Consider the following 15,074-nt stretch of genomic DNA (forward strand, 5'->3'; position numbering starts at 1 on the left):
GTGAATGTGTGATTAAGTTACTCATTCATTAATTCATATAGAAATATAATGGTCTGTTTCTTTGACCAGCAGGGCTCTCATTTTAGTGTAGAGCGCACTGTCAGGTGACTCACTCTGCGGGGACGCAAGTGTTACTTGAAAAAGGAAACACTGACCAACAGGACCAGACTTGCTGACCTGTATACTCTCGCTCATTGGATGGATGATTTCACAGGAAGCTTTGTGGCTGATTACTCTACCAATCTCACAAAGAAGTATGACACGAGATTGTTTTTGTTTTTTTTCGTTTGTTTTGCTATAGAAGCTAACGTTAGCTAATGCACCAAAAATTTAGCATTAAAGAAGTCCAGTATTCCTCTTAATACATTCCCAATTTCTGATGATGTGGACATGATAACCCTTAATACACATAACGTTATTCATCCCTACAACAGGAAATACTTTTCCCTAACCTGATATGAAGTGTGCGCTGCACATACGTGCATTTTTGATGGTCGCCTCCATCCAGTCTTTTCGTCTTATTGCATTTAACCATAGTTGTCTTTGTTTTTGTTGACGGGCAGTGGCAGCTGGTATGTGGTCAAATTTAAGTTTTGAGCCATGACTCCTTCTGTTCTGGCTCCCAATAACACAACAAGACGACATTTTGAGACTCCTATGTAGCCTACAGCCCTGTGGTGGCGAGTCATGTTTTGCCTCCAGCTAACAAACTGACAAAAGGGTCTATACGACAACAATCATAGTTTTATAATCTTTATCAATAAAGAAAATACATTTGTGGGATTTCTTCTGTTGGTTGGGCAGCCATCTTGCAGATGATTTCACATAACACTGAGGTTTGAAGTGTGCCTCTAAAAAAACTCTATTTGGAGGACCATGTAGTCGAAACACTTCACCCTAGTTCTCTATCCCAACAACAATCAGGACACCCTACCCCTAGACATGAACACACAAAATGGAGGGTTAAGAGCTATCTGATAGGGGCAAGGGGTGTACTGGGATCGAGCCAAAATGTCAACTGGTTCAATGTGAATGTGACTGACCAATCAGAGAGCAAGAAAATAAATTCACTAGAGACAACAAAGTTCATTATCATATAATGTCAAAAACATTTTGACTTTGAAGTCCTTTAACCACAGTCCAGGAGTGTGTTTAGTGTTTGTCCATTTGATTCATGTGGCAACAGTGATGGACTGCACGCAGGCCCATCTGTCAGACTGGGAAAGACAGACAGCTTAGATCCATCACTCACTCTTGCCGGTCTGGAGACTGCGGTTGTAGCCCACAGGGCTGAAGAACTCAAAAATGAAGACGGTCACAGCCACTACGGTCAGGCACATGACGAACATCATCACCCACACTGCTGGACTGTAGGGCTCTGTGAAGGCAAACAAAATAAGATTTAAATTACCACATACAATAAGGGCATAATAAACAGTTTTACTGCATTATTAAATCATTGTCATTGTTATCGTTATTATCAATAGAGGGGACAAGAGAGTTTCCTGGCACATTATGCACTGTATACACAGAGATGGGCCTTGTATGCTGAGAAAATAATGTAGCAACCATTGGAGAAAACATATTCTCCAGAAGTCCATAAACACTGTTTCTCTTTTTTAACAATCATCTCAATGCAGTCTATAGGCCAATAACTGTTCTCCCGCTGGAGCCTTGAGTCTGCTGACAGAGTGAAACTACAAGTTGGGAAGACACGAGCGGCTAAGAAAAAGTAACGGCTAATCTAGATGTAAGGACCAGCAGCCAAAGACTGAGGCTCTTTATGCAAACTCAACACTTTACAATTAGATTAGATTCTGTACATCAGCTCGACGCCTCACACAAACACAGCTTCTTACCTAAGAAAGCGGATGGTGATACAGTTCCGTTGCTACGGGAGACCATGACACTGATCCCCGTCTCCACAAAAGGGACGGAGAAATCCACGACCTCTGACCTCTCCTCATTTATAGTCAGCGAGCCAATGGCCATGTCGGCTCGCTTGTAAACCACCTGAAGGGGACAAGAATCAGTGCTGAGAGAGAAATCTAATTATAGGTAATTCCTGTGGTGGTTACAGACAGACAAAGCCAATCTTTTACAGTTCACAAAGGTTTCTTTCCAGGTGAGATGGTGACATTTCTGCACCCTGACCCTTTGTACATTCTCAAATGTGCCTGCATGAGAAAGGCCAGGGATTCAATCTGGTACAAATACTGAACACGTGTCTCTTGTGCATCTCTTTAGCATACAAAATGAGCGAGGGCCCTTCTCCTCCCTGCCACCATCTAGAAAAACCTGAAAACCGCTGTGTCTGCTGATTGTACAAGTGAAATGTTAATCTACATTAGACATGGCACATCCGCTCTTCAGAGCAAATCAGCAGAAAAATGAAGCAGAGCGGAAAGCAGAGCACCCTCCCCTCAACTTTGCCAAGTCTCTGGATTACCTGATCAAAGAATGGCAGGCTTTGGAACATCTGATCAAAAGACAGACATTAGTTTGAGAAAACAAAATTCACTTGGCCTTTTGCATGTGAAAATAGACTCGACAGACAGCTCTGGCCCTGGCTCAAGTTATAAATGATCGAGCAGGCGAGAGCGGTGGAACTGTTTTGGAACCCGTGACAACTGGCGTTTGGCAAGTTCCCTCTGGGACAAAGATAGAAACAGCAGGGCGCTTCAATGAAACAGCAGCCCCCGTATCGATCTCAGTATGTGTGTGAGCATGTGTGCGCTTGTTTGTTTGTGCCTGTTTTTTTTTCCGCCAGCATCTCTGTGTCTTTCTTGATGGCGGATCATGAACCTCAGTGCGTATTGCAGAGAAAATATCAAGGACTAATCCCAACTAGCCAGGGGGGCGTCTGACAATGTGTGTGTCTTTGTGCTTCTGTGTGTGAAAAGGGATGTGTCTCTGCAGATGAACATACTGTAGGGAAGTGTTTGCAGGGAAGAGTGTTCGCAGCGTGTGTTAGCACCATGCTTGTCCATCTAATTTGTGTAACTGCATTTTTTGCCCTCTATTACAATATTGTGTGTCTGCGCATTTGTGTGTGCATGTTTGAGTGTGTGTGTGTGTGTGTGTGTGTGTGTGTGTAATAAATGACAGCTGTCTGATTGCCGGCAGTGGTTAAGTGGCCATAACTCTCACAGCGATTGATGTGACACATAGCGTTTAACTGCTCACCCAGGACGCTGGAGCACACACAGAGGAATGCTACTATGCGGCTTGTTGCCTAAAAATGCAACACAAAATACGCAGAGGCACAAATGTAAAACTCACACACACACACACACACACACACACACCTTTCACACATACCCCAGTGATATGGGACCGACATCGAGAACACATTTCTCACAAAGGCAGACAGGCAGAACCACGGGCACCCACACACATACACACACACATAAACAAAGACTTGCCTCTCCAATCATGCCGTTCCAAACCCCATCAATTTTCTTCCCATGCTTCCCATTGGTCACTAAGTAAAGGTCGTAGGTGAAGCCGACAATCTTGGCCAATCTCTTGAGGATGTCGATGCAGAAACCCTTGCAACACTGCTTCATGGGAGCCACACCCTCGTGGATGGCACTGTGAGTGATTCACAGAGAGAGGAAAAGAAACGGGTAAAAATCAAAGTAAAAGTGTCAAAGAAAAATCGTTAAAAACTGTTGGTGTGTAACAGAGCGAAAGAAAGGAAAGAAAAGGAAAGGAAAGGAAAGGAAAGGAAAAGATGAGAGAGAAGGAAAAGGATAGGAAAGGAAATGAGAGGGTGAGGGAGAAGGAGAGGGCTAGGAAAGGAAAGGAAAGGAAAGGAAAGGAAAGGACAGGACAGGANAGGAAAGGAAAGGAAAGGAAATCAAAGGAGAAAGAAATAAGAATGAAATGGTCGTAGAGGAGGAATGTTGTGGCCGAGCACTTGGTGACAAGTTTGATCGACCAGTGTAGGATAGGTGCTGTCATCCCCTCAGAAGCTGATGAACCATAAAGCTCCACTGTGGTCATATCTGATTCCAGACCCCTGAGTCATTCCACTGATCCTCTGGAGTGCAGTCTGTTATTGATCACGGCCAGGGAGTGAAGAGACCACGGTTCTGATAGGTGATTGATGTCACCTCAATTGGACGGCATCATGGGAGCTTAGGAACTCCATTCATAACATGGTTATAACTGAAGTAGAGAGGCTACTACTTTACTTGTTTTTATAACCACTTGTGAAAATCACAGTTTTGGGTGAAACAGAATCAGATCAGATCCGCCATTAAAACACATCACCTTAAATCCAAAGGACTTATACCTGGCGTTAAGGGGTCGTCTGCAGGGCACTGAGTCACGGATGCAGGTCCCGGACGCAGCGTCTGCCAGCTCCACGATGACAAATGGCCTTTCCTCCAGCGTGACAACACGCAGGTGCTGGGCATCATCAGGTGGTTTAAGGAATGGCCCGTAGCGGGACCAGGCTGGGTACCGAAGCCTCAGCACGCCGTTCTCCCACCAGCCTACCTGAGGGAACAGACAAGAGGAACATTAGAGCGAGACGGAGCACACACACACACACACACACACACACACACACACACACACGTTTCGACCACAATCTGTATTTCTATTCTTTGAACAGATTTTGGCCAAAGATTATCTCTTAGGGTTTGAGAAATCATCTCTGGGATGTTATCTCTTTGGTAATGTTTTGAATCTAAAATCTAATTCTTTTTCTTGAAATAAATGCATTGATTTGACCACACAATAACCCCAGAAAGGCTAAGGCTACTGTCAAAGAACACATTTACAAATTGTAAATCACACATAACAATGTAGCACTGGCTGAGTGCTAAATTCTTTCTGAAGATAGGAGAAGTTATCATCATGTCCATAGGAGATAAACAATCCAATATCTAACCCCCCTTTAAAAAAAAATCACCCTGAAATCACCAAATGTTCATGCTTGTTTTGCTTTACTTTGTTCTACTGATCTGAATTCATGTAGGATTAGATCTGTATGTGACGTTACATTTATGTCTGTTTTGTTGGTGGTGGTTTTGTGAATGTTTGGACAAACTCGCTGTGTATGTTTTAGCTTTTCCAATATAAACCAAAGTTAAAACTTGATATCCATTCATTCATTTAGGGGTCACAAAGGGGCTGGAGCCTGTCCCAGCTGACACTAGGCAGCTACTAGTGATTCCAAGTTGCCTCATTTACATTTCCTCCTAACCCAAATCAATGAACAACCTGATATTGTTCAGAGTTAGAGGTTGTTTGAACTCTGCAGCTTTACTCAAGGACAGGACTTCTTGGGCAATATGTGCAGTTACCAGAGCTTAGCGAGCTATTGATTGTCAGTGAACGCCTTCTAACCATAGGCTGGCAAATGCTATTTGTTAAATCACAGCCATGTTTTGTCTACACATGTGTAACGGCTTGAAGCTGGGCTGAGTATCTACATATAATGTTGCCCATAACTGTTGCTGTTGAGTAAATAAAACCTTATTAGATTTTGTACTGAAGCACCACCACAATCTGTACTGACAGTTATTACATATTCATTCATTCATTCATTCATTTTCTGTAACCGCCTATCCTGTTAGGGGCACCGGGAGGGCTGGAGCCTATCCCAGCTGACATAGGGTGAGAGGCAAGGTACACCCTGGACAGGTCGCTAGACTATCACAGGGTTGACACATAGAGACAGACAACCATTCACACTCACATTCACACCTACGGACAATTTAGTGTCACAAATTACCCGCGTGTCTTTGGACTGTGGGAGGAAGCTGGAGTACCTGGAGAAAACCCACGCTGACACAGGTAGAACATGCAAACTCCGCACAGAAGGGCTCCCCCACCCTGGAACCAGGAACCCTCTTGCTGTGAGATGACAATGCTAGCCACTGCACCACTGCGGTGCGGGTATGATTGCAGGGCTCAAACAAATGTGTTTTGTGTACATGCAAGGCACTGATATAGATCTGTGTATCTGATGCTACAGAACAGAAATGTTTAAATATAGAATTACTTACACACTTTAAGTGGAGTGTTTTGTATTGTGATTTATTGTTTGGCTTATTCTAATAATTGATATCATTGCCTACAACCTCTTTAATTTTGACTCTCATTATAAGTATGCACTCGTAAACACTGTATTTGTCACATATTATAAAAACGAAATTTAAGAAAGCCACAGAATAAAACTATAAAATAAAAGCAGCCGCTCTAAATTCATTCTAAAATAACTGTTCATTAAGTAGAATAAATAAGCCTCTTTTGTTTACAATGATAACATACCATAACCTTATCAGTTTTCACACAGAGAGGGTGAAAACTACATTAACACATTTACAGTATTATACAGTCTCATACATGTACACATGCCCCTGTAATAAGCACTGTATCAGTCTTTGTTCACCTCTGCATAACAGAGACGGAGGGAAATAAAGTGTGGAATACTGTATCACAAACTGTGGACCACAAAATGACTGCAGAGATGAATGGACATCTCCCTCCTGACAGTCTCAATAAAAACGGAATATAATAAGCTTCATAAAGGTTGTATTTACTGCAGGACTATGGTGCCGCTTTGAATTATATGGTACAGGTATTATACACTGTGCCCACTCACTGTATTTTTTAGAACACCAGGCCCTAAATATTCATTGTGATGTGGGCTGGGAGCAATTACCTGAACCGTTTGTGCATGTGCAGAGGCTACACTGATTGATGGGGTTACAGTGGTTATCCAGATTTGTTTGTACTAGTCATCTACTTCATTGTCAAACCAGACATTGCCATGTAATTACATATAATGGCTTTGAGTAGGATGGAGGCAAGTAACTCACAGAATCATGCCTGCACAAACAATGGGCTTCACTGAGGGAGCTATGGTGACAGAGGTGTTTCTGCAGCAGGCAGAAATCCACATCTCTAACCTTCAGGACTTTTAATAGCCTGAGACTGAACTTAAAGGGACAGTTCAACCTAAAATCAAAAACACAGATTTTTCTTCTTACCTGTAGTGCTGTTTATCAGTCTAGATTATTTTGATGTGAGTTGCTGAGTGTTGGAGATATCAGCTGTAGAGATGTCTGCCCTCTCACGACTATAATAGAAAATACCATTAAAATGAAACTCAATAGCAATGTCTCTCTCCAGAAATCCTGACCCTGTTTCTCAAGGTAAACTACAGACCTTGTTGTGAACAGTTCATGTAAGAGCTATTTCATGTCTACCAGTGCCAGCCTGTGGCATGGGCAGTATAGGTGAATGCTAAGGACGCCATCGTCCATCTGGGGCACGACAAATGGGGGAAGAACAAAAAATAAAATTTTTTATCTTTTACTATTCTTTACTAATACTATTACTATTATTATTTTTTAACTATTAAATAAGGCCACAACAACATAACTACATAGCAAAGCCTACTAAATAACAGAGAGGCCCCCTCCCCAGCTCGTCACACTTTATCTGCTCTCTGGGGGAGATGAGGAAGTTATCCAATGTCATGTGAACCCTGAAACACGCTGTATCGTTATCATGTCAATACGACAAAAGCTCTCTGGTGCCCACTGAGCTACCATTACACTACTGAGAGGAGCGTATGTGAAAAGAGAGAAGATGAAATCAGCAGGAGGAGAGCTAGGTATCGTTACCTCTGAGCAGCCAGAGGCCGTAACGAACAGCTCGCTGAGGTTCAAGCTCTGTTCAGTAAAAGTTAGTATTTGGTGAAGGTAAATTAAAACGTAGTCTTGTAAAATGTAGTGTTTGGCGAGAAACTGAAATAAATACAGCTTTCTGAAGAAGAAATTTGTTCATGTATTCACAGCACTATAAAATAGATATTAGAGAGGGAATTATGAGGTATCATATAAAGTAGAAAGGGTTATTGCTTATTATTGATGTTTTTTCTGTGAAAGAGGGTTATGTTAAAGGCTGCTTCATAAATGTGTATTATTGAATTTGTACTTATTTAAAGGTGGTGTAACGAAGGAATGAATGACTTCAAAACTGTTCAATTTTTTCTTTTTTTTATAGTGTAGATTTCTGTGTTTCCCTGGAACATGAAGAAAAATAAATAACAACAAATAAATGAAAGAAACACCAATGTAAAAACATCAGTATCGGCTTTTGGTGAAATTGTTATTTTAAATATCGGTATCAATATCGGCCCAGAATTTCAAAATCAGCTCATCTCTAGTTCAATTACAAAGTTAATTTGTAGGCCTACATTTTGTTATTATCTTAAAATGTCATAAATTATTTTATTGTTTATTCTTCTGAACAAGTTTATCTGCAATTCTTTTTATTGATTACTGATTATCATAACACATGTACAACATGTTGCTGAAACCAAATTAGCAAATATTTTTGTATATTTTTCTATATTTATCCTATTTTATCTTGTTTTTTATTGTTCGCTAGGTTGTTTTTGGTAATAAATGTGCAGTACTTTGGGGAGGCTAGGACCACCACCTGCCAACCGTATCACCATGCAGACAGTAGCGTGTATCTACTGCTCATCTAACACCACTGAGCTAGCGAACGTTACAGCTCAGCCGAGAAGGACGCCATTAATGTTTACAACTCACACTGTCAAGAGCATGAGCCTCTCCTCCAGGAGTTGATGCACCACTCCTTCTGCACAGATGTAGGGTGAGAAAGAAAATAGTTCCTACACAAAACTGCTCACAACAAGGTCTGTGGATTATCTTGAGTAACCAGGTCGTGATTTCTAGAAAGAGACACTGCTGTTGAGTTTTGAAATGGTTTTTTTTTGGCACTTTGAGCACCACAAGCTGAGTGCCAACTAGTTCCACTATATCAAGAGAAGGCAGACATCTCTACAGCTGATATCTCCAGCACTCTGCAACTCACACCAAAATAATCCAGATTGATAAATAGCGCTACAGTAAAGAGAAAAGATGTGTATTTTTGATTTTGGGGGTGAACTGTCCCTTTAAGGTTTAATCTTACTTGGCTTGACTCAGGGATTTTTATGTGACATGCTATGGTCAAACAGCATTTTTATTCATTGAAAAAGCCCATGTCCAGAGAGCAGCCTCATTCCTACAAATCGGTCATTTTACTATGATTCCTAAAATCTGTTCAGGGATGATGTTGTGAGACCACATTGTTCTGTGTCCAGTGTTGACCTGAAAATGTCTGTCAAGCATCCCTTTGGCTGTATCATTGTTTTCCCCTTCTCTTTGCATATGCTCTCTGGATGTGTTGGATGCTGGTGCCTGGCATATCCACACTTCAGAAAGCGGCACAAGGCAAAACCACACCCAAGGAGATTCAGAGCTGCCTGTTTTTGTTTTGTTGTTTGTGAACCCTCCTCTCGCAGCATCATTTGACACATCTTGGCACAATCGCCTGATAAAAGTCTCGTCTAAGTGTCATGACAAGTGTATCTGAGGCGACGTGCACAAAAGCAAGTGCACACACGTACTGTACGCTCACGCACACGCATCCAGAAATACATGAAGATATAAAGTCGACACACGCACACATAAAAAATACACCCAAGAATGTGAGTGCTTAAGCAGGCCAGTATAGTAATGTAAAGTTTGGCAGCCAGCCTGTCTGTGTAATGCAAGCGCTGGCAGGGAGAAGAGGAGGAGGTGGCAACAATGACAGTATTTCGACTGCACTTCGACCGCAGCTCCGCAACAGACATTCAATCAAAACACACTCGGGGAACACAGACAGAAAACAGATAGAGCTTACAGGAGAACACACCACTCTCTATCAGACAAATACCCAGAAAAATGCACACGCAAACGTCAGGGAAAGAACAGCCGAAAAATACCACTTCAGACTCTTCAAATTGCTGGAACATTTTGAGGCAGAGAAAGTGTTCTGGTTTGGAGCAAAAGTTTGAGGACTGGGAGCTGCTTTTAAACTAAAACTTAGCCTTCAGCGGCCGTGAGTGGCGTTAATAAATGTTCGTTAAATTACGCCAATATCCTGGAACACCTCGCTCTGTGGGCTGTATCTGTTGCTGAAACAAGCCATGCTAATGCTGGACAACCTTCAGTATTAGTCTGCAGTGTTTCAGTAAGCTAAGCTGGGTGCTCCCGGGCTCTAGGTAATGGTGCAGTCATTGTAAAGAGAACATTAAATATTCAGGGAGAGCCAACAGCGTGGATGTGCATAATAGGCAGATACAGGCGTCTTATCCTCATTGTGAGTGTGTGTGCAATAGGGTTTATGCAAGAGGGGTGTAAGCATATGTGTGTACACGTACAGTATGTGCCCTCATTTGTGTGCACACACATGTGGATGTGTGTGTGTAAGTTCTCAGTGTGTGTGTGTGTGTGTGTGTGTGTGTGGGCGGGTTTCGTACCCTGGGTTTGCACAGAGTCGAAGGACCAGCGCAGGAGCTTCTAATTGAAAGGGATTTGAGGGATATGGCAGGAGTCAGCATGTTACGACACGCTGAGACTGGACTCTGGTGGGCTGTTAAAACCAGCAGGAGGCTGAGAACCACCAATGTGTGTATTTACGCTTGTGTCTGTGTATAAGCTTGTGTGGGTGCATCGGTATTTGTATTAGTGCAGCGTTTCTGATTATGTGCAGTTGTGGAGTGTATGTTCCGAGAGCGCCGTGTGTCTTTATGCATGTACGGCGAGGTGTTGAGGTGCTGGTGTGCGGCTGAGAAAATGAGCATCGCTCTCTCTTCTGACACTGACAAGGGTAAAATCCCGGCGTATTAAAGGGAAAACATCTCCAACAGGTGACAAGGCTTCGTATTAAGGATTTCTGAACAAACCACAGCTTTATAGAATATGCATGACACGCCGGGGATACTGGCGCTTTAGACGCGCATGCAGTTATGCCGACAAGACACTCAAACGCACAAAACAATGGCGAATCTACAACCAGATGGTAATGACACCCAGGAATCCTCAGCACTATTTAAATCTGCATTTCATTTTACAGTAAAGGACCCGCAAAGCCAGGCAGCAGATAGGAAGAAAGAGCAGCTATTGATTAGAGCAACATCAGAGCGCTGCTTTCAGCAAAATGACGAAGAGTGAAATGTATGAGTGGATGTGTTTGACTGCAGGGCTACAACTAATGATTGTTTTATCGATTAAAGGATAGGTTCACATTTTTAAGTCTGTCTAAATACTCTCTCATACCCATATGTACATTGAAGGACTAAAGAATTCTTCCTCTCTGTTCTGGCTGTAAAGTGTCTCACCCTGGTGCAACTCCAATGATGTAAGAGATGGGAACAAAATCCACAGCTCTCTTTCTCTGAAGAGATGCACCACAAAATTTAACCAACTCTATGTGAAGCTCCAACAGCCTGAGTTTGTCAAATCAAGTGGGTACATTGCAGTTTTTTCACCACAAACACAACTTGCCTTGCTTTGTCAACATAAAAACGCAGAGGCCGCAGATATTTAAAACAAGACGGTTAAATCACTGCTAAACAAGGAAGTACAAAAATACATATTTTTGTCCATGCATAAACAACAACACCCCCAGAGTGTGAGCCATGTCAGGAGCCTCCCAAAGGTTCCCAATTTTCTAATACATACATCTGATCTTCTAAACTGTTAATAGGACATCGTTTCCAATGCTGCCACTCCTGTCATCCCTACAGCCTGTTCCTGGGCTGAAGGCTCCCCCTTACTCTCCCATCCCCTGAGAAGCATCTGCCTGCCTATCATAATACAAGTTTAGACCCAACTTATAATGTGTTTGTCTTCTCCTGTTAAGACTGATCCATCACTTAAAACAAATAATCTGGAGCTGATATTCCTGGCTGCATTTTAGCAACAACGTCCAGGGAATCACAAAGAGAGAATTTCACACTAAAGAGACTGTTAACCTCTTAATTTGAATACCTCAGACTGCTGAAGGCTCATATTAGCTTCACCTGAACAAAACTTGGACTGCAGATGTTGTCCTCTATCACGTACCATGGAATCCCACTTGGAAGGTACTTTTTCACAACCAGTAAGGCAAGAAGGGAAGATTACAGGAATCAATATGGTCTTAAAGCTACATATAGGCATGCATGAATTGTATTGAGGTATTGTGAACTGATTAAATCCTCCATTACAATTTACCTGATGCCATGGCGATGCTTGTTTTGTCAGATCAACAGTCGAAAACCCAAATGTATTCAATTTATAAACAAAAAGCAAATAATTTTTGCTTAATATGTGACTTAAAGAGACAGTTGATCCCAAAGTCAAAAATACATATTTTTCCTCGTGACTGTAACGCTGTTTTTCAATCGCGATTGTTTTGTCGTGAGTTGCAGAGCGTTGGAGATATTGACCGAACTACGCCCTCCATCTGTATCACCACACAGAAGGACGGATGCTTCTACTGCTAGCTCGCTTAGCATAGGTAGCTAGCTATCATTACAGCTCAGCCAAGGAGGACACCATCAATGTTTACATCTCACGCTGTCACGAGCACGAGCTTCTCGTCTATGAGTATCTACTCATAGACGCACACTTCCTTCTGCACGGTGATTTGGTTGATGGGTGTATTTCGGTAGAAAAGAAAATAGTTCCTACATGAAACTGCTCACAACAAGATCTGTGGATTATCTTGAGAAACAAGGTCATGATTTCTGGAAACAGACATTGCTGTTGAGTTTTTCAAAGGTATTTTTTTGGCACTTTGAGCACCACAAGCTGAGTGCCATCTAATTCCATTATATTCAAGGGAAGGCAGACATCTCTACGGCTCATATCTCCAACACTCAGCAACTCACACTATAAATATTTAGACTGATAAACAGCACTACAGGAAAGAGGAAAAACATGTATTTTTGATTTTGGGGTGAACTGTCCCTTTAAATTAAATAATTAAAAATTAAATTAAAATTAAAAATCAAATTAAAATTAAATCAATTGTTAAAATTGTGATTACTATAACACATTTGTTTCTGCAATATAGATGTGTTTGCGTGTGCATTTGTGGTATTGTGTGAGAATGCTTTAAGCAGTATATAGCAGAATTACAGAGAGACAAACCGAACAGGCACACAAAGCACGGTCAAACGGTCAGCAGCCAACTTCTCCACTCTGCCTCGGGCATCGATAGCCATACTGAACTTTACATGAACATGAACCCGTGCGACCTGACTACTCTCACTGTCAGGTTTATATTCTCATCTCAGATGCCGATGCAGCAGAGATCTGCTCCTCCAACTCATACGCAGAGATTAAGACTCAAGAACCAATCAGCACAAAACCTGCTCTGGGTTCAATTGCTAGGCGCTTTTGTCCTTGCGGTTGTTTGCAGAGGACAAAATTACAGGTTCTCATAAATCCCAAGATTCAAAGAGCTTATGGAGACAATAAAATAATATTTAACGAAGTGTGTCATGAGATCCAACAGAAAGCATGACCCTTTCTCTTCGCATGAGCACATGATGAGACATAAAAAACTGATGTCATGTCCTTACATCTTCCCATCCACGTCCAGGTGTCCAGGAAATTACATCCAGGAAGGGGTTGGCCAGGTAACCGTCGCTATTGAAGGAATAGTCTCGACCCCCAAGCGTGATGTTGCCGAAATACCTGCATGGCGAAGGAAGGAGACAAACGGAGAATTAAATGGCATAAAGCACAAAATATTTGTAAAATAACTAATTGTTTTTTGAGGGAGAAAACAGAAATCATGAGGCTGTTTATGATGCAACAGCATGCCTATTCTCTTTCCACTTGAAACTAAATCAGAGCACCTCTGTGGTGACGGCGAGGGCTTGTCTGTGAATCAAATCTACAGACAAATGATCAGACACACCGAATTGTCAGGATCTTTGAAGTCAAACAACTGCTGCTCTCTGCATCGCCTGCGAGCTCTATAGTTTGTCTGATAATCACACAGGACAGACGTTTAATTGTCTCCTCATGTCATCTTCCTGGCTTCAAAACACAAAACCTGAAAGCCTTTTTTTTTTTTAACATGACAGGAAGCCTCATATGGAAGAGCAGCCTGTAGTTACAGACGGTGAACAGCAGGTAGCACTGCAAAAAAAATAATAAAGGACTCTTTCTCCTCTGTTCACGGACATAGTTTGTAAACAAAAAAAGTAGGAGTCCATTAATCATTTCCATTTAATTGCCACACTGTTTGTGCTGCGCTTCATTTACAGAAATTACTGTAAATAAAGTAATTAATTATGTGTTTGGCTCATCACGCTGACCAAACTCAGAGTAGTCTCTCTATATCATGTGCGCCGTGTGTAAGTGGAGCAAGAATGACTGGCATTAAAAACAAACCAAGATGAGAACCACTTGGGCTACCTGTTAGAGTGTGCTGCTGCCTGTTTGCACAGCCTACGAGGAATATATTAAAGCCGGCTCATTAATATACATGAGACATGGTCCGCTTGCTACAGATGCTGGGGTAATTTTGCCAACTCACAACTACACGCACCAACAACATCTATTTTGCATGGATGATAGCCAGCTCCAAATTCAGATATCCCCTCTGTGCCTGCTCTCTGACACTGAATGTACCAACTCCACCCATATACCTTCCAGCTCATTCTGGCGCCGCACCAGCTCGTTTCATAGAATACACCTGATCCTGTCTCTATTTCATTTTCGTCTGCAGCCTGCCAACTGCCTTGTACTCCCCGCCCATCCTTAGATTTCTCTTCCTGTGCTCCTCAAGTTCTCCCTTCAGCGCTTTCTTTTCCCTCTCACCTCATCCTGCCTCGCAGTCTTTGGGTCTGATTTGCGTCCGTCATGCAGTTGGTGACAAAGTTGGGCCCACCCGTGGTGCCGTAATCCTTGCGCATGGCCACTGCCCCGTGAGTCAGCACAGACACACCCCGAGCAATCCTCCGGCGAGGCTCGTCCCTCCAGCCCTGGGGCCGCACAGCAAACAGAGCCCGGGGCAGGCTCTCCATGCTCAAACCTGAGAGAGCTGGCCCCACGGCGAACCACATGTGCGAGGCACCGGCCTGCCCGGCAGCCCAGGCGGCTCGGAAGACCAGCTCAGCCTCCTCCTGGGAGCAGTACAGCAAGCGTACCTGGAGGACAGCAGGAAGGCAGGGAGGGAACAGGGACGAGGGGAGACACACACACACA

At 42.7% G+C, this 15,074-nt stretch overlaps 1 protein-coding gene across 1 annotated transcript in view; it reads right to left on the reverse strand.

Annotated features, from left to right (window-relative positions):
• LOC126391796 (glutamate receptor ionotropic, NMDA 2D) overlaps positions 1–15,074 on the reverse strand; it is a 64,524-nt gene that overhangs the window by 17,810 nt on the left and 31,640 nt on the right. The window contains exons 5-10 of the mRNA XM_050046737.1: positions 14,688–15,016; positions 13,439–13,553; positions 4,301–4,506; positions 3,426–3,594; positions 1,860–2,013; positions 1,253–1,378 (exon numbers count right to left, since the gene is read on the reverse strand). Coding sequence (XP_049902694.1) covers positions 1,253–1,378; positions 1,860–2,013; positions 3,426–3,594; positions 4,301–4,506; positions 13,439–13,553; positions 14,688–15,016 — 1,099 coding nt within the window. The remainder of the gene's footprint in view (positions 1–1,252; positions 1,379–1,859; positions 2,014–3,425; positions 3,595–4,300; positions 4,507–13,438; positions 13,554–14,687; positions 15,017–15,074) is intronic.

Source organism: Epinephelus moara, chromosome 6 (genome assembly GCF_006386435.1).
Source record: "Epinephelus moara isolate mb chromosome 6, YSFRI_EMoa_1.0, whole genome shotgun sequence".
In the NCBI taxonomy this organism is placed as follows: domain Eukaryota; kingdom Metazoa; phylum Chordata; class Actinopteri; order Perciformes; family Serranidae; genus Epinephelus; species Epinephelus moara.